At 40.3% G+C, this 20,393-nt stretch overlaps 1 protein-coding gene across 4 annotated transcripts in view; it reads left to right on the top strand.

The window, feature by feature from the left end:
- Chd6 (chromodomain helicase DNA binding protein 6) overlaps nucleotides 1-20,393 on the top strand; it is a 177,951-nt gene that overhangs the window by 109,893 nt on the left and 47,665 nt on the right. For all 4 annotated transcript variants that reach the window (XM_040733013.1, XM_040733014.1, XM_040733015.1 and 1 more), the window contains 3 exons: nucleotides 16,452-16,616; nucleotides 18,296-18,475; nucleotides 19,885-19,995. In XM_040733013.1, the coding sequence (XP_040588947.1) occupies nucleotides 16,452-16,616; nucleotides 18,296-18,475; nucleotides 19,885-19,995 (456 nt within the window). The remainder of the gene's footprint in view (nucleotides 1-16,451; nucleotides 16,617-18,295; nucleotides 18,476-19,884; nucleotides 19,996-20,393) is intronic.

Below are 20,393 nucleotides of genomic sequence, written 5' to 3'. Positions count from 1 at the left end.
TCTTCATGAATTTGATCTCTCTGTTTTGGGGTAATTGTTACTAATCATTCCCAAAAAGTTACTGAAAGCCCTTTGCCAATATTCATTATCCTCTCATAAGGAGGAAATTGCTTCATTACTTAAAAGTACAATAATTGTGTCCCTTCCAGTTAGTTGATGAAGCCTTAATTTACCTTTTAAAATCAAATCAGAGGTCTTTTATATATATATATATCTTCAGTTTTTTATTCTGTTTATGTAGCAGAAATATCCTTTCTAGTATGATAACCTCTGCAACAAAATCCCTGAGGCATATTCTCTAGATAGTAAAATAACCAGAATGCAGTCTAGTTTTGGATCCACACGGTCTCCACATGTGCTTCTAGTATTCTTTTTTCTACCCATTCTAATTCTTTTTCAGCCTCAGCCAATAATGTTCGTGGACTATTCAAATCCTTGTCTCTTTTAGGACCATTTTTAGTTTTTTTTTAAACCATGCCCTGCTACTCCAATAATTGTCTGTATTTGAGAAATTTCTCCTAGTGGTTTTTGAAGATCACTAAGTGTCTGGTAAAGATCTCTCCTGATTTGTACTTTTTGTGGTCTAATTTTCTGTACATCTATTTTATAACCCAAGTAATTAATAGAATCTCCTCTTTGTATTTTTTCAGGGGCAATCTGTAATCCCCAGCAAGGTAAAATTTCCTTTGCTGGCTCAAACATCTTTTCCAATGTTCCTTCTTTCTAATCAACTAGCAGTATGTCATCCATATAATGACAAATTATGGATTATGAAAATTTCGAATTATTTCCAAAGGTTTTTAACATAAAATACTGGCATAAAGTAGGACATTTTAACATTCCCTGTGGCAAAACCTTTCATTGAAATCTCCTAACTGGTTGAGAATTGTTATAGGTAGGCACTGTGAAGACAAATTTTTCCCTGTGTTTTTCTTGTAAAGGTATAGTAAAGAAGCAATCTTTTAGATCAGTTACTATAATTGGCCATCCATTACGTATCAGAGAAGGTAATGGCATCCCAGGCTACAGAAAGTCCATGGGCTAAATTACTTTATTGGTAGCTCTCAGGCCAGTAAGCAGCCTACATTTACCAGACTTCTACTTGATAACCAATACAGGAGAATTCCATGGACTGATAGATTCTTCAATATGTCTAGGATTTAGCTGTTCCTGAACCCACTTTTCTAAAGCCTCTAGCTTCTCAGAGGTCATAGGCCATTGACCTACCCAGACAGGCTTTTGGTTCCTCTGTAAGTGTGGCACTAGCATCCTGTTTTTGTACAGTCTATACATTTAGCATCTGTTTTCTGTAGTGCTTAGAGTATTTTTTCTATCGTCAAGAGCTTGTTTATGATTCATATCTGATACAGGAAGAATATTAATCTAGATATTCTATTGTTGAAATAGATCACGACCCCAGAGATTTATAGCGATGTCTGCAACATATGGCCTCGGGTTCATTGTTTTACTTGAGATAGGGTTCCAATCCCTAAGAATTGAATATTTACTTCTTGTTGGGGCCATCTTGGAGGCCAGGATCTTTGAGTTATGATGGTGACATCAGTGTCAATGTCTACAAGTCTACAATGTCTTTTTTTTTTTTTTTTTTTTTGGTTTTATGAGACAGGGTTTCTCTGTATTGTTTTGGAGGCTGTCGGTCCAGCCCGGCCTTGAACTCACAGAGATCCGCCTGCCTCTGCCTCCCGAGTGCTGGGATTAAAGGTGTGCGCCACCACCGCCCGGCTACAATGTCTGGTAATTTTGGTTTGTGATCCTGTATAAAAGTTGCCAAAATATACATTAGGGTTTTTTTTTTGTTTCCTCCAGTTACTATTGGTTTATTCTGAGTAGCTAATCTATCATCCAGAGCAGTATTATTTTTTACAATAGGCAGTGGATCTTCTATGACTGGACCAGTTTTGACATGGGGGCCTTCGAGAGTGGGCACCCCCCTCGCAGGATTTGCCTGATTTTAAAGGGTTACCTACATTCATTGGTCCAGTGTCAGCCTTTGCCACATCTCCTACATAATCCAGAATGCTGAGGTCTTCTGTTTGATTCTTTCCTAGGAGGAGCATTATTTCTAGGAATGCTTTGTGTACAATTTCTTCTCAGATGTCCTATTCTACCACAGTTATAACATCTTGTATTTTGATGTATTTTTAAACTTTTAGAGATTGCTTCTCCTTCCCAAGTTTCTGTCTACTCACACTTAAGGCATTTGGCATTTTGGTGCCTCTTCAGACCTTTAGAAATTGCCTCTCCTACCCAAGCTTCTGTATCTTCATCTTTCTACCCAATATTAGCTGTATACAAGACCCATTTGTCCAAATATGCTGATTTGATTTTTAATTGCCGAAATACCTGTTTGCATTGTGAATTTGCATTCTCATAAGCTAAAGATTCTGTAAGTATTCTCGTATAATCTGAGTCAGTTACCTGTAATTCTACTGTTCTGCACAATCTTTCCCAAAATTCAGTGAACTTTTCTCTTGGACCCTGTACCACCTTGGTATAAGGTTCTATGTTATCTCCTGGTTCATGAAACTTATTCAAAGGATTCAGAGCTGCTGTATGGCACAAATACAAGATGTATTTGTCATACGCATTCAGAACCTGTGGGTCAGCATAAGCACCCTTACCAAGAATCTTATCTTGGGGAGCTTCATAACTTTTCTTTAGGCCTTGAAGCTCGAGGGCCTTTGCTTCTTCCTTCCATAAAGCTTTCCATTGTATTTGAGACGAATTTTCTAGCACTGCTTAGGCCAATTGTCTCCAGTCCTTTGGGGTCGCCCTATTTGCACTCGCCCAAGAATTCAGTAACTCTCTAACATAAGATGAGTGAATACCATAAGAAACAGTGGCTTGTTACATTCCCTTCGGGTCCTTCATCTGTATCAGTTCTCACTAGTAAGCAATGAAACCATTTGGATGCTTCTTTGTTGCTGATTCTTTTAGTCATACATACTGGGAAGGCCATAACAGATGCCATAACAACCTTAGGAATATCTTCCCGGCATCTGAGAGATGTAGGAAAACCTCTGTCATAACCTGTTGCTAGTACTTCTGAATCTGATGTATCAGATTGTAGGTCATCTAAAACCTGCAGCCTATTGACCATTGTTTCTCTGAGTGTTTGAACTTCCTGGGTCAAAAATTTTTCTAAGGACTTCATAGAGTCTGCTCATTTCTTGGATTTATCATTATATGTGATTCCAAGCATTTAATATTCTCATCCTTAGATATTACTTGAATGGCATGTACGTTGCCTTCTAAGAACAGTGTTCTATCTGATAGCCTGTCATCCTCAGACATAGAATGAATTGTTTCAGTAAGTTCACCAATGTGATGTTGCAATCTTTGAATTCTATTAAATGAGTCATCACACATGGTACAAGTTGTTTCTGACAGCCTGATAATGTCCTCCTGATTGGATTCTATTTTGTCCATGAGGGCAGTAGACATGGAGCCAATTCTGTCTTGTAAGTGGTATTTTTAAGTTCCAAGTTACCTACTTTGTTAGACATTTTACCATTGACCTCAAGATTTTGAATTTTTGACTCTAATTTTTTAATCGTTTGCATAATTTCCCTGCTTCCTGCCCTGATATTAAGGCATCTCTTTCATGCTACTATTTGTATTATGAAGCTAATCATTAGCCTCAGACACAAATATATTTGGAGCATGTCATATTTCTTGCCCATGATGTCATTCAGGAATTAAGCAATGAGATCCCTAATGTTCTGCATTGTTATATTATCCGCTGTGGTATAGATTAGGTAATCTTATCACCAGTTTAAAGAACTGAAATGCAACACTCATCTCCAATTAACTTGGGTTGAGGAGAGGGTTTTTACCTACAGTTACTATGCTTGTCCAGCAAATGGCCCAGGTATACCGCCAAACACAGCTCTGCTGCGAAATCTCGGTATTTCCCAAGTAATATCTGAAAAATTCTAAGCCACTTGTACAGGAAATTACCAGGTGGGATTTTGCTAAAAAGGTGTGGGGTGGGGGTGGGAAAAAAACCTGTGCAGATTTAGGAAACCTGTAACTAGAAAACGCACCACCTGAGGTAGGGCCATGAGAGCTCGCACAATAGTGGAGAAATGATGGCAGCAGCTTAGGAAGGCTGGTTCCTCTAAGATGGCTGCTGCAAGATTGCTCTGTGACTTCCCTGAAGTTGCAGTGTTTCGGTCACAAATCAAAGGAGGATGCCATGCCAAGCCATTTCAGAACACGGTGTGGCTGTTGGACTGCTGCTCCTGGACTGTGGTGTAGCTGTCTCCGGGAACACCTTTCTTAGCAGGAACTGGAACAATTAAAGCTGAGGGAACAATGGGAGCCGTGCGCAGTTTTTTGGGATAGCACCGAGGCGCACTGGGGAGAGGTGGGACTTCGGATACCAGGTAAATATGGTAAATGAACCACACTGCGTATACCAGGAAGGGGGCTCATATGATACTTTATTAGAGAGAGAAAAGTCACTTACATGAGAAGCTGAGAACTGAGTTGAGCACTCTGTTGGTCTCCAACCTCGATTGCAGCCCCAAGAGAGCAGTTGAGCCCCTTCCTTCTTCCCTTCATCTCTCCTACCCTCCATGTACCTTTGATCATGCCCAAATGGACATGGTCAGTCTTTTGATACGTGAGATCTCTCTACATTGATGGATTTGTAAAGATAATAATGATACATAGAGGCATAGTTCAAGTTCTAAGTCTGATTCTGGAGGTGAAACAAGGTTCCTGCAGTCTTACTGCACTCGAGTCTACCTACAGAATAATGCACTCAATATGCACAACTATACTTCCGCTTCTCATGTTTCCTCTTGCACGCTGGTGCTTAATATAAAGTAGGGGAGAATCTGGAGATTCTGACCACCTTATGATGCCAAGAATGCAGCTAAAATTACCTGTGAAGGTGGGTAGAATGATAGATCCTAACACTAATGAAAACTACTAGACCTTTCCCAAGTATTACTCTTGTTCTGTACATTTTATTTATATATACATACCAATATTTTTAATAGATGGATCAACAACTCTTTAAGGTATTGCCTTTGCAAAGTAGATTAGTCATAAACATTTGTCTAGGAATGGGTTGAGGTGCATACCACCTATACTGCCTGATAAAAATATCAAACCATGGAAAAGAGACCCCATTTTGAACTGGGTTTTAACATGTATCATAGGGAAATTTCAGCAGAGCCCCAGAGATCGCAGTTCATTTGAAAGAAATGTAAGTTTACTGTGGTAAAATGGACCAATCCAAAGTTGTCTGAAGTCAGGACATACAGGAAGCCGTGATTGCAGATGGATGATTCCAAATGAATCTTGTAGTACCTTGAAAGTAAAGCAAGCATGATTATAGGAAGACTAGACTCTACCAACGTGCACCTGAGTCTGACCTAAGGGAGCTTTGCTAATGAAACAAATACAAGATAGTCATCTTGAAGAATTTGTTTTGACTCAGTTTGAAAGGTTACAGCCAGTGGTCAGTTAGCGCTGTTGCCTTCAGGCTTGCAGCAGGACAACGCATCATGGTGTCAGGTTCCTGATGGAACAGCCTGTTCAACTCATGGGTAGCTAGGAAGCAGAGAGTCAAAACTGGTCCTAGTGTCTTCAAGGACATCTCCACCCTACGTAATCCTCTTCTACTAGGACCCATTTCTCATGATTTTCTGTAGTGCTAAGCACAGCTTCAAGGGAGGTCTCTAGACACATCAGCTTCTATGGCTGGAGAACAGAACTGAACTTCAGAAAATTGTCCTGTTTCATTTTAGGCTTTTCACTGTTCGGGTGTATCCATTCCTTCCTCTAATTGTTTTCTTGAGAGGGAGAGGTGATTTCGATGTTTGGGTTTGGATTTGGGCTTTGGTTTTAGTTTGTGAGACAACAGTCTCACTACATAGCCTAGACTGACATGGAATTCAGATCTTCCTCTCAACTCCTGTGCCTGACTAGGAATATTTTATAATTTAGATATTCATAAAAGATTGTTACTGAATATCATCTGTTATTTCCTTTATCTGGTTGGAGTCTGATTTGCCCAGTAAATCATTATATCCTGCTCCCATTTCTAGATTAGAACCAGTTCAAAAAATAGACATAAGTGAACAATACAGGATCAAAACATTAGCTTCCAAAAGCCTGAAGGCACTTAGTAACTAGACTTTTTTATTTAAATTAGAAAGAAAGCAGCTTCATATGTCAATCCCAGCTCCTTCTCCTCCCCTCCCCCCCACCATCCAGGGAGGGTAAGGCACTCCATGGGGGATCCCCAAAGTCTGTAATATCATCAGGGGCCTCCCCCATGTGTCCAGACTAAGAACACATCCCTCCATGTGGAATGGGCTCCCAAAGTCCATTTGTATACTAGGGATAAATACTAATCCACTACCAGAGACTCCATAGATTGTGGAGCTCTCCTCACTGACATCCACATTCTGTGGGTCTGGATCAGTCCCATGCTGACCCCTCAGCCATCAATCTGGGGTCCATGACCTCCACCTTGTTCACATCAGCTGCTTCTGTGGACTTCACCAGCCTGGTATTGACCTCCTTGCCCATCACTCCTTCCTCTCTGCAACTGATTTCCAGGACTTCAGTTCAGTGTTTAGCTGCGGGTGTCTGCCTCTGCTTCCATCAGCCACTGGATGAAGGCTCTAGGATGGCATATAAGGTAGTTATCAATGTCATTATAGGGAAAGGGCATTTAAGTTGCCTCTCCACTATTGCTTAGATTGCCAGTTGGTGTCATCCTTGTAGATGTTTGGAAATCTCCCAAGTGCCAGATCTCTCCTCAAACCTATAATGCCTCCCTCTATTATGGCATCTCTCATCCTGCTCCCCTCTAGTCTTCCCTGACTCAAACTTCCTGCTCCCTCATTTCATCCTGTCCCTTCCTCTTCTCTCCTCCCCTTCTTCCAGCTCCCTCTCCTCTCCCCACATGCTCCCAATCCACTCAGGAGATCTTTTCCCCGTCTCTGGGGTACCGTGTGTGTGTCTCTTCTCTCTCTTAGGGTCCTCACTGTTTCCCAGCCTCTCTGGCGGTGTGGATTGTAGGCTAGCAATCCCCTGCTCCATGTCTAAAATCCATATATGAGTAAGTACATACCTTGTTTGTCTTTTTGTGACTGGGTTACCTCACTGAGGATGGTTTCTTCTAGTACCATCCATTTGCCTGCGAATTTCAAGATTCTGTTGTTTTTTCCTGCTGAGTAGTTCTCCATTGTGTAAATGTACCACATTTTCTCTATCCACTCTTCAGTTGAGAGGCATCTAGGTTGCTTCCAGGTTCTGACTATTATAAATAATGCTGTTATGAACATAGTTGCACAGGTGTCCTTGTTATATGAATATACATCTTTTGGGTATATGCCTAAGAGTGGAATTGCTGGATTTGTGGTAGAGTGATTTCCATTTTCCTGAGGAATCTCCATACTGATTTCCAAAGTAACTGTACAAGTTGGCACTCCCACCAGCAGTGGAGGAGTGTTCCCCTTTCTCCACATCCTCTCCAGGATAAACTGCCATTGGTGTTTTTGATTTTAGCCATTCTGACAGGAGTGAGATGGTATCTTACAGTTGTTTTGATTTGCGTTTCCCTGATGGCTAAGGATGTTGAGCACTTTCTCAAGTGTCTCTCACCCATTTTAGCCTCCTCTATTGAGAATTCTCAATTTAGTTCTGTACCCCACTTTTTAATTGGATTATTTGGTGTTTTGGAGACTAGCTTCTTGAGTTCTTTGTAAATTTTGGAAATCAACCCTCTGCCGGATGTAGAGTTGGTGAATATCTTTTCCCAATCTGTGGGCTGCCATTTTGTCTTGTTGACTGTGTCCTTTACCTTACAGAAGCTTCTCAGTTTCAGGAAGTCCCATTTATTAATTGTCATCTCAGTGTCTCTACTACTGGTGTTATGTTCGGAGGCAGACCTCCAGTACTTGAGCAGCAGCAGCAGTGGCAGCAGGCGATGTATAGTTCCCTGTAACACAAAAGCTTAAGAAATGTCATTGGTCTTTTTCTTTAGCTGCTCTTAATATTTTCTCTTTATTCTGTAGGTTTGATGTTTTAATTATTATATGGCGAGGTGACTTCTTTTTCTGGTCCAGCCTATTTGGTGTTCTGTAAGATTCTTGTATTCTCATAGGCATATCCTTCTTTAGGTTAGGGAAGTTTTCTTCTATGATTTTGTTGAATATGTTTTCTGTACCTTTGAGCTGTATTTCTTCGCCTTCTTCTATACCTATTATTCTCAGGTTTGGCTTCTTCACGGTGTCCCATATTTCCTGGATATTTTATGTTAGGGATTTGTTGGTTTTGAGATTTTCTTTGGTTGACGACTGTATATCCTCTAATGAGTCTTTAACACCTGAAATTCTCTCTTCTATCTCTAGTATTTTATTGGTGATACTTGCATCTGTAGTTCCTGATCGTTTACCCAACTTTCCTATTTCCAGCATCCCCTCATTCTGTGTTTTCTTTATTGTTTCTATTTCAGCTTTCAATCTTTCAACTGTTTGAGTTGTTTCCTTCATTTGTTTAGTTTTTTCTTGGTACTCTTTAGATTCTTTGAGAGATTTGTTTATTTCTTGAATTTTTCCCCCCCATTTCATGGATTTTTTTTGTTTGTTTTTTCTTCTATTTCTTTAAGGGATTTCCTAGTTTCTTCTTTGAGGGTCTCTATCATCTTCATAAAATAATTTTTAAGGTCTGTCTCCTCTGCTTCGTCTATGTAGTGCTTTTCAGGTCTTGCTGGCGTTGGTTCCCTAGATTCTGGTGGAGTCATGTTGGTCTTTCTATTGCTGAGTGAGCTCTTATTCTGTCTTCTTCCTATCTTTTCTTCCAGTGGGTGCTGGTGGGGTCTTTCTGTCTCCACTGGTCTCCTTCCATCCTGAAGCTGAAGCTGGGGACGCTGACACTGAAGCTTAAGCTGAAGCTGGGGTCACCAGAGGTTGGGGCCTGGAAGGGCTGATGTCTTTCCTGTGTGGGCGGGTCTTCTGGATGCCAGGAGAGGCCCCAGGAAGCTTGAGGGGATGGGTGTTGGGCAGGGGATGGGGAGTGTCCCCCCCGGAGACCCAAACTCACCTGAAGCTGGGATCGCCAGAGTTTGGAGCCTGGAAGGGCTTGCTGATGCATTTCATTTGAGCCCTGCTGTTGTTGCTGTCCTGTTCTGAATGTTTCTCTCTACCTTTCTTTTGTATGTTTTGAGTTCTGATTAGAAAAATAAGAAATACTTTGAAATTTGACCATATAATGACAAGCCTGTTCTCCCTCTCCTTCCCTCCCCCCACCATACGCTTTTATTTTATTATGGGTGTTTGCCTGTGTGTATACCTGTGAATGACAAGTGTCTTAAATATGACAAGAGCTACTTATCTTGTTGTCTTTTCAGGTAAATTGTCTTGGGAAATAAAGCAGTATGTTTGTCTGCTGACATCATTTAGCTACTTGTTTTCTTGGTTAACAAGAAGTCCAGAGGTGAGGCGTCTGGGGCAGTCTTCATCGTGGTCAGGACCCATGTTCTTTCTTTTTGTTCTACGAACCTTCATGTATTTATGATTAATATCATCTTGGTCTCAACCTGAGGCAGGAAAAAGAAGGCAGTCAAGTGTGATGTGTTTGAATAGGCTTGCAGACCTGTAGATGTCCCTGTAGACTGTTCTATCTCCTGGTTGGATTAAACAACTCCACCATTGCTGTAAATGTTTAAGTGCCTTTAGTTGGGCATGTTTCTGCCCTATATAAAAATTGGGTTCTAAGCATGAATAAGAAATGGAATGTGTGTGCTACAAAAGCATATAGTGTGGCTGTTATAGTCCTCTTACAGACCTTTGTCTGGAATATTTATTCAACTTTCTTTTGTAGTTACCTTCAAACCCACTTAAGCCAGAAAAAAAAAAGTGTCAGTGCTTAATGACCACTAGAAAGCAATGTTACTACAGGGTCACTACAACATGAGGAACTGTACTAGAGGGTCACAGCATTAGGAGGGTTGAGAAACACTGTGCCCTAAAAACTGTATCATTTACCTTAATCACTTTTTTTAATTAACTTTCACCATATTTATTTATTGGGATGAGGAATGTGCACCACAGGAGGAATGTGCACCACAATGGAGATCAGAGGACACTACACTTGTGGGATTTCTTCTCTCCTATGGAACCTTGGAGGTCGTCAGGCATGGTGGGTGACAAGTGCCTTTACCCACTGAACCATCTTGTCGGCCCTTTGATCACCTTCTTTATTTGCCAGAGTTATCCACCAACTTTCCCAGTCCTACAAAACAAAGATTTGCTATCACTAAATATACAGCAAAAATCAACCAATTCCACTTTCATTAGAAAGTCAAATAAACTATTATACTTACCTTTGAATGAAGAATAGGAGAATATCTCTGTAGACTTCTATGGATCTATCTTGATATATTGTTGAATGAAAAAAAAAAGAGGAGTATGTGTGTATCTGCTAGCATTTATTTATTTATTGGGGGAGTACAACAGGGTCTCACTGTGTTAATTTTGCCTGACCTAGAACCCAGTATATGGACTAGACTGGTCTTAAATGCTAAATTTATTTTTAATGGGCTATTTGTATCTGTCTCTCTGTCTCGCTGACCAAAGAAAGGTAAAACTAAAACACAACAAAACAGTTTGTATAATTTTTTAAATGGTTACCTGTAGAGGGAGCTAGGAAACACTGTATGTGACAGAAGCCACTTTTCTCAAGCATGCCTTAAAATTGTGACTTTAGAACCACTTTAAGTATTTTATATCATTATTGTGCAAATTGATTTTGAGCTTTTTAAAAAGTCTCAAAATGCTGCTTTCAGTTTACTTTTTACCTAACTTCCTGTGTGTTAACATCTTACACAACTATAGTATAATGCATTATTGGAACCCACAGGCTGTTTGTATTCCTTCAGTTCCCCCATGAATGAGAATGTTATTCTATCCAGAATCACTTTCCATCAGAAGTCTTGTCCCCTCAGCATCCTCCAATGTGACAGCACCTTTGTCTTTCCTTACTTCCATGACCATGACACTTTGAAAGGAACTTATGAGCTTTTTAGAGTTTTTCTCTTGGCTTGTCAGTTTGTATTTGCCCAATTTTTTCTAAGGTGTAAGATTATGCATTTTAGGCAAGAATATCATAGACATGATGGTGTCCTTGTCACTGCCTCCTGTGAGGTACAAGATGTCTTATGTTCATTTGCTTGTGGTATGATTTTGAGTTGGTTCAGATGCTGTCTTCCAAGCCTCTCAATTATAAAATAGTTTTTACTGTTTTAAATTAGTTGTATATTTTGTGAGTAGATGTTTTGTGGTTTTACAAATACACTGATTCTCATACTTTCCCCATTGCCGTTAACATCCATCAACAGACTTCCCCACAGTCAGTATTACCATACTGTTTGTTATGTTGTTGGTGATGGTTTGTTTTCTTTTATGTTGGGGTCTTGCTGCATCAGCCAAACAGACTACAGCTCCTAGGCTCAGAAAATCCTCCTGAGTAACTAAGACTACAGGCATATGTCAGTACACCTGTTTATTTTATAATTCACTATTCTCATTGTTTGCCTTCGTGTTATTTATATCCCACTCATTCATATCACTTGTTCTTTTTTGGACAAGTTATTCAGATTCATGTTAACATTTTTCTAGACAGGGTCTTGGAATTGGCTATTTCTCCACAAATCCCTATTCTTGTTATTTAAGGAAGATGTTTAGTGTCTAGTGTACCTAGAATCTTGGCACTTGGGAGTTGGAGACAAAATCAGGAGTTCAAGGCCAGCCTTGAACTTTATAGCAGGTTGGACATCAGCCTGGATTATATGAGACCTGTCTCAAGTATGTAAATAAATAAAAACAGAAAGTTAGATCTGTCTACTGGGTATAACCACTGCTGGATACAGACAGATGTACATACACTAACATAAGCACTCATGCCACACAAAACTATTTATACTATAGATATCCATTCATAATGAGCTTTCTGATTCCAGACCATTGTGGGGCTCTTTGTGGCCTATCTTTTTTCTCTGGCAAAGAGACATCTTGGTCACATCATAGCAGCATATTTATTCACTCACGTCTGGCATAAAAATCAAATAATACCATGATTACTGACCAATATTTTGTAAAAAACAATCATGTTTGCTGAAGCTCTTGACTCCAGATTGATAGCTGTGTAGAAAGCGTGGGACTTATCCAGACCCCATGAATGTGGGTGTCAGTGAGGAGGCCTAGGTAATCTATGGGGCCTTGGGTAGTATTTATCCCTGGCATACAAATAGACTTTTGAGTGCCCATCCCACAATGAGGGATGCTCTCTCAGCCTGGACCCTTGTGGGAGGGCCTAGGCCCTGCCCTGGATGAAATGACAGACTCTGGAGATCCACCATGGAGGGCCTCACTCTCCCTGGGTGTCAGAGTGGAGATTGGGTGGGGGACTGGGAGCCCTGGTGGGGAGGGAGGGGGAGGAGAGGAGGGAGAGGGGGCTGGGATTGACATGTGAAACAACCTTGCTTCTAACTTTTAAAAAAAGGAAGAAGAAAAAATTTGTTTATATAAAGTAAGTTATTTCATTATTTCATCTGTAATGTTACAGTACAAAAATTATTTTCTGAAGTTTCTTAGTTTAGTTCTATTCTTCCACATCAGGTTGGTGAGTTGGTTGGTTTTTTTCTTTTTTTTTTGTTACAAAGTCTCATATACCCCAGGCTGGCCTCAAATTCCTTATGGAGCAAAGATTGGCTTTGAAATCATAATCTTCCTGTCTCTGCCTCCCAAGAGCTGGGTTCACATGGTTGTAATACCACACCCAGCTGGAAAGTCCATTCTTGAAATTCAAAAACAAAATAAACAATTGAGTCTCTCTGTGTATTTGGTAGATAGCATAGTCCCCAGCAAGAAATTCTATGTATCTATGTTTATTCATTTTTTGTTTTACATACTTTTTATTTTCAATTCTCATAGACTTTTATCCAGATTTCACAACTAGGTTTGCATTTTGTCATATTTACTTTATCACTTTTGCCTGTTTTTCAGTTTTCTTTTTTTCTGAAACAAACATTTCAATTGAGAATGAGTATGGCAGTAAACCCTTTTATTTTCTAAACTCTTGTGTCTCTGTTCCATATGTACAAGGGCCTTCTCTTTCATAACCATAGTGTAATTCTCAGAATCAGAAGATAAGAGCATTACTCTTTAGCCATCCATCTAGTCCATATCGAAATGTATGTCATTTCTTTCCTGCTCTTCTGTAACTATCATTCTCCCAATCCAGAATTGATGCTTACATTCACTCTTTAGCCTCCTTTAATCTGGGTCATCTCCTCAAGTTTCTTTTTCTTTGAAGTTTTACTGAGTGAAAGCTGGCTGTTCTGTAGACTGCTTCTAACTGAGATTGCTTGCTCGAGAATAAGTTCAGATTTGGTACCCCGTTGAATTGGCAGGGTACCAAATTTGTGTTTCTGATATTCTTCTCAGAGAAGGATATCAGAAACACAAATGAGTGGTCTGGTCATGTTCACTTTGATCACTTTGTTTTCCCTACTCAGGAGTTCTTTTTCCCTTTGGAATTTATAAGTTATTTTGGAGAAATACACTAGGACAGTGCCTGCTCTTGCCAAAGTTTCACTTGTGGTGTTAACTTCTGTTAATTATCTTTTCCTGAACCAGTTGTCACTTGGTGCTTACAAAGTTCTGATACTCTGACATCCTGGCTTGATGCATGTTCATTAATTGAAATGCTGCTCCAAAGGGTTTTTTTTTCTGATTTTTTTTTTGCATTCATGAGCTCCTTAATTCAGTGTGTTATAATTCATTAGTGTCTTCATTTTGATGTTCAGATAATGTTACAGTTGCAGTAGAAGTCTCTTTTAAGGGTCGTGTGTGTGTGTGTGTGTGTGTGTGTGTGTGTGTGTGTGTGTGTGTGTGTTGTGTAAGGGAGGGATATTATCCTTATGCATCCTAGGCATATATTTTACTGCTGACTACATCACTAGCCCTTTTTAATTGTTATTTGGAGTCAGGATCTTGCTAAGTTGCCTAGGTTGGCCTTGAACTGGCAGTAGCTAGAATTATGGCCATGTGTGACTGCCTACCTCAACTGTTATTTTCCTTACATGGAGCACAGTGTGTTTTGGATTTCTTCCCCCCACACACACACACACACACATCCCACTGAAAAAATTTTCCCATCAAAAATACTTACGCTGTTTTCAGTAGTTAGTGCTGTCTTGTGTTGTAGTAGTAGTACTTTTTGGTTTTTTTTTTTTTGAGACTGTAATAGATATACATGCATATTTGTCAGTGTTCTCTAAAGGAGCAGAATTAATAGAGTCAATATTAAGTAACATGGGAAGTTAGTTAACTTGCCAGCAGGAGTGAGCAAAAGCTCTTTTCTTCCATGTCCTTTTATGTGGTGGACTGCCCAGATTTAGAGTAGGTCTTGTACCTCATATGATTCAATTAAGAAAATATTTTACAAGCATGCCTAGTAGCTTGGGTTTTAGTTAATTCTAGATATAATCAAGTTGACAACCAGTAATAGCCATCACAATGTGTTTAATGGGCTTCTGCTGTCATGCTACTGGAACACTGCTAAAGGATTCTGGTGTCATTTCCAGCTATAGAGTTAGGGGAGGATCTGATTCTAACCAGGGTAATTACCTGATAGCCAGACCTAAGAATCTCAACTTAGACTTGTCCTTTTTTCTGTTCCCCTGGACTTTCAAACTCGCATTCAGTGGGATGCTAGCCTCCTTTAACAGCCTGGCATTTAAGCCCTGGGTCCTACTGCTTGCTATTCAGTTCCAGATGCTGGGTCACAAGAAAGACCATGAGACAGAAATAGGACTCTGAGGCTGTCATTTTCTTTTGCCACTGTCTTCACTCATTTGAGAGCCAGAGCACATCATTTCTGCAGGGGTACCTGCAGGCTTCCCACATACGGCATGACCATCCCTCCTGGTCACTGTCAATGGCACCCTTCTCTGCTTGATTGCAGGAGTGAGCATTTCTTGTTGAAGGAAAAAAACAACAGGATTCCTTTTTAAAGAATAGTTGAATCTGATTTTATACAGGAAATACCACAAAGAACTGTGGAACATGTTGAAAGCAAGGGAACTGTTAAAGGCTTTTGGTCTTTGGTACAATTAGTAGGCATAAATACATAGATATTTGTGTTCTTTTAAAATGTGTGTGTACACACACCCCTGATTATTGATTCATACTGATACCTCCATCCTAATACCACAGAGTGAGTCTTTTCCATAGTCTACTGGTCAGTGTTGTAAAGGCTCATGCATCAATCTGCAGAGGCTCCTGTTGGCCATATGACTACAGTGCAGTAAGACCTAACAACTGTATTGCAGCATATGGCTTCATTGTGTTCCTTAAAGAACTAATAATAAAAACCTTATTAATCAGTTTAGAAGATACTGTTTTGGAAATTGAATAAACGAAGAGAAAGAATCAAATGTGTAACTTTTCTTTAATAATGGTATATTAGGATAGCCAAAATATTAATGAAGGTGATAATAACCTCCAATAAAGAAATGGATACACGCAGTGGTCTTCAAGTCCATACAAGACAGGCATGTGCCTCTTGATGGAATTTGAAAGCCCATCTGTGAGATACGTAGCCAAAAATTAGATCTTAGCCTAATCAGGTCACGAGGTATAACTTCAGTTTAGAAGAAATACAAAGGACAAAAACACCCATTCAGACACAGCACAAATATAGCAAGCAAGGTGGGAAAACAGAAAACCAGCACATAGCATTAACAGCTGAGTGGGAATGCTGAAAGGCTGGTTGGCAGTGGGAGTTGTTTTGCTTTGGTGGGCGTGTAGCTTAGAGGTAGAACACTGCCTGCCATTTGTTGGACCATTGTTTAATCTGCAGTGCTGGGGGAGGTGGGGGTAAGAGGGAGACAGAATTGTTTTTAGGTGTAGAGGTGATGGGGTGGTGTGTCTTGCCTTTAGAATTCTGTATTAAACTATGTGAAGATGAGGAGTGCTGCCTAAGATTTGCTGCCTTACCATTAGGGAGGGTAGGAGTGAGGTAGAAAGGAAACCACAAGGGTCTGCTACGCTTTTCTCTGGTTTGGCTATGTTTGAATTTTTTTAGTGAAATTTAAAAATGGAAGAAAAACAGTGCCACTGCCTCTGAGGCATTTCCCAGAGGTAGAATAGTGTCCTGAGGTGACTTGCCCCTCACAAGATGGCTGCATGCCGACCACAAGCCAGGAGGGAGATCAGCTGCGTCTTTCTCATTGTTTTGTTTTACCACATCATAGTCGGTGAACCAGTTGGTAAAGAAATGAGTGACTCCAGACATGGCAAATGACACCAACTGACCACTTGCCACACGGGCTACTGTCATTGTGTTTGTGTGCAAATGTGAGTATGCATAGTGACACAATGTGTGACCCTCCTTCCTAGGCTCAGGCCCGATGTCATCGTATAGGCCAGAGCAAAGCTGTGAAGGTATATCGCCTAATTACTCGAAACTCCTACGAGCGGGAAATGTTTGACAAGGCCAGCCTGAAGCTAGGCCTGGACAAGGCTATCCTTCAGGACATCAACAGAAAGGGCAGCACCAATGGAGTGAGTACATCGTACCTGTCCTGCAGCATGGGCCTTTGATCCCAGAACCAGGCAGATGGCTCCCTGAGTACCAACCAATCAGGGATGAACAATGAGACTGTCTCAAAAACAAACAAGAAAGGAGCACTTGTCAGGATTTTTTTTTTCCTCTTCTGAAAGCTGTTTCTGGGTTCCTTTTCATCATTTTGAGTCAGTCCTCCACAGCATAATTGGGTGATCTCCTGTCGTAGGAAATAGTTTGGAGGTAGTCCCTGCATTTTCTGAATGGATAAAGGCAGTCTGGGAGCAGCTGTGTGGTAGGACTGCTCAATAATAACATTGCAATAAATTTTAACACACCCATCAGAACTGGTAGGTTCAACATTCTTTATATATATATGAGCCAAAGGCCTAACATTTTTATAACTTATTTGTTACCTTAACTTATCTCATACCCCAGACTTTGCCTGAATGTATGCGTGTGTACCTTGGTGGCTACAGAGTCCAGGAAAAGGTTTCCCATCTCCTATAACGGGAGTTACAAATAGTTAGATGTCGTATGGGTGCTGGGAGCCAAGCCTCTTCAAGAGCAGCAAGTGCTCTTAATCACAGAGCCATCTCTCAAAACTGACTTTGCTTTGAGCTTCTTGATGTAATGGGGTTAGTGTTGTCTCTGTCTCCATGACCCCAAGCGGTGCACAGTACCTTAAAGGTGTTCAATGTGTGATAGTAAATAATAAATGAACAAATTAGCTTGAAGTATGGCAATTAAAGTCATTTTTTCTAGTTGGACACAATAAACATTCTTATAATCCAAGCACTTGGGAAGTGTGGCAAGAGGATCAGTGATCAAGGCCAGTTACACATGGAATTTTCAAGGCCAACCTGGGTACCTTAAGACCCAGTTGCAAAAAAAAAAAAAGTAGCAATGCAATTTTGGATTGGAGAGGGTTAAGAATTACTGCCAAAATTCTTTAATTTTCCTAAGTACAAAGTAGCATGTCTCCTTTATCTCTGGAATTAGAGCTTCAGAAATGGAGTTTAAAAACGTCAGTGCAGATGTTCTATATCCGTAGCTATGCGGGTATTAGTAACTATAGTACTCCAAATTGCCCTTCCTGGGAGCTGTGGAATTCCCTCTTGTGATTGAAATAAAGAGAACCAGATTGTTAATTAGAACCAGGAAAGGGTGTTTTGAACTCCATTTCCTGTTTTCAACAAGTGGTTAAAAGATCACACTTGGTACAGGATCCTTTTTTTTGTTTTTTGTTTTTTTAAGTTAAGGAATGATGTCATTTCCAATACAAATGTATTTATTTAATAATGAATAAATCATTTTTTCTCATCTCATGTGGTACATCTGGAGGCTCTAAAGATAAAAGTTCAAACTAAAATAAGATGTTAAGTATATCCTCTTTAGTGGTACATAACTTTAATAGCTTATGACGTTTGATGATAGCCAGTGTCCTGAAGAATGTTAGGCCTTTGGCTTGTGTGTTAGGCTTTACTACTGAGCTCCCTATAGACAGTTGCCTGCCTGCCTCCCCTGCAAAGTAGCTAGGTCACTTTCATCTGAGCTTGTTATTTCTGGGTTATCTTTCTGATGTGTGCTGTTACTAGAGGAGATGTATCCTGAATCATGAGAACCACATTTGAAGCTGTTTTTCTCCTGTGCATTTCCACTTTGGTAACCTTTTCAGGTACAGCAGCTCTCAAAAATGGAAGTGGAGGACTTGCTCCGGAAAGGTGCTTATGGGGCCTTAATGGATGAGGAAGATGAAGGCTCCAAGTTCTGTGAAGAAGACATAGATCAGATTCTGCAAAGAAGAACCCACACCATCACCATCCAGTCGGAGGGGAAAGGGTCCACTTTTGCCAAGGTACATGACCTCTTCCCCATAGTCATTTGGGTGGAAGGGAAAGGATCACTGTTTATTCTTTTAGCTTGTTAAGGAGGCTTCTGTTCTTCCAAATGCAGTCTCTTGACAGTGTAGACACTTGGAGTCACAGACTGAGGAAGAGGAGCTAGGGCCAGGGACAGATAGACACTAGTCTATACATTGTTGTGTCTATTCTTTACAAGATCTGCCCCAGAACCATTGAGTGGACATCTGGAGAATGGACCTCAACTGTACCATCCATCCATTCCTCAAATTCAAGCAGATATTTTCACTTCACGTGGATACAGTTTTTTTGTTTTTTTTTGTTTTTTTTGGTTTTACGAGACAGGGTTTCTCTGTATTGTTTTGGAGGCTGTCGGTCCAGCCCGGCCTCAAACTCACAGAGATCGCCTGCCTCTGCCTCCCGAATGTTGGGATTAAAGGTGTGCGCCTCCACTGCCCAGCTTACATGGATAGAGTCCCAGCTTATTACCTCAGGACCACCTTCCTCTGTTGTTTAGGTCACTGGGTTTAGAACCTGCAATTACTGTTAGGTTGTCATGGCAGCAGGCTCTGCTAATTCCCATGGAACTTTATGACCTGTTGTGGTCAGTCTCCTGTGTCAGGTCAAGACTTGTTCAAGAGAACATTTTGTGTACAGTAGGGGAAGTATAGGTAATCTGCATCTCATTCAACACCTCATATCAACCCAGTACAATCTTTTTTTTCTTTTTTCTTTTTCTTTTTTTTTGGTTTTTCGAGACAGGGTTTCCCTGTGGTTTTGGAGGCTGTCCTGGAACTCGCTCGGTAGACCAGGCTGGTCTTGAACTCACAGTGATCCGCCTGCCTCTGCCTCCCGAGTGCTGGGATTAAAGGCGTGCGCCACCAACGCCCGGCCAGTACCATCTTTTCAACATGGGTGTGGTGTGCATGCATGTTCAGTGTGTGTGTGTGTGTGTGTGTGTGTGTGTGTGTGTGTGTGTGTGTGTGTGTGTGTGTTTAAGTGCAGACATATAATTCCATCTTTCAATATACTGACAAAGCAAGAGAATTGCAAGTTTAAAGGCAGCCTAGAGTGTGCTTGGTTATACTTTGTATCAAAAAAGAAAATGAGCAAATAAATACTGCTCTTGAAGACAGCTACATACCAGGTAATAATATTGCATTGCTATTGTCTAAAGGGATTGTCTTTTTACTCTGAAACTTTTAAGTTTTAGGAAAATGATGGAAATTTTTATTTCCTTACTCAGTCTTTAAAAGAGGGAAAATTGAATCGTTTTGAGATTTTGGAAGTACTGTTAGGGTTTTTTGTTTTGACTTGAATGGCTTTTGTGTTTCTGGTGCATTTGGAATTAGTTTTGTTTGTATTTTGTTCAAACCCAGTTTGTTAACTTTTGTCTCCTTCACAGGCTAGTTTTGTCGCTTCAGGAAACAGAACAGATATTTCCTTGGATGATCCTAATTTTTGGCAGAAATGGGCTAAAATAGCTGAATTAGACACTGAAGCAAATAATGAAAAGGTACGACTTATTCTGTCCCACTGAACAGTTAACTGGGATTGCATGGGACTGTGCCTGCATAGCTCAGGTCACTATTTACTCCTGAGTCTTGATGAAATGCTGTTGCAATGTACTTTAAAAATGGTGGCACATAGACAGCCCTTGATAAATGTTAATTGGTAGACCTTTACAGTAACTAATGTAATACACAGTCTGCTGGGCATCCAAGAAGTTAGAAAAATGCAATTAGAGATGCAACTTGTAAATAAGTTGATCCCAGATTTAATACTTCTCTAAAAGCAACCTTTCCTCTTAGTAATCCAAAGGAAGAATGAAAGAAAACACCTGCTGGCTTTACCTCCATTTTTTTCTTTCAGTGTCTTGAGTTTTTCCATTTTGTACATGAGAGAGACCATGGG

Source organism: Mesocricetus auratus, unplaced genomic scaffold (genome assembly GCF_017639785.1).
Source record: "Mesocricetus auratus isolate SY011 unplaced genomic scaffold, BCM_Maur_2.0 Super-Scaffold_100028, whole genome shotgun sequence".
NCBI classification, from domain to species: Eukaryota; Metazoa; Chordata; class Mammalia; order Rodentia; family Cricetidae; genus Mesocricetus; species Mesocricetus auratus.
This window is presented reverse-complemented; position numbering and strand designations above follow the sequence as displayed.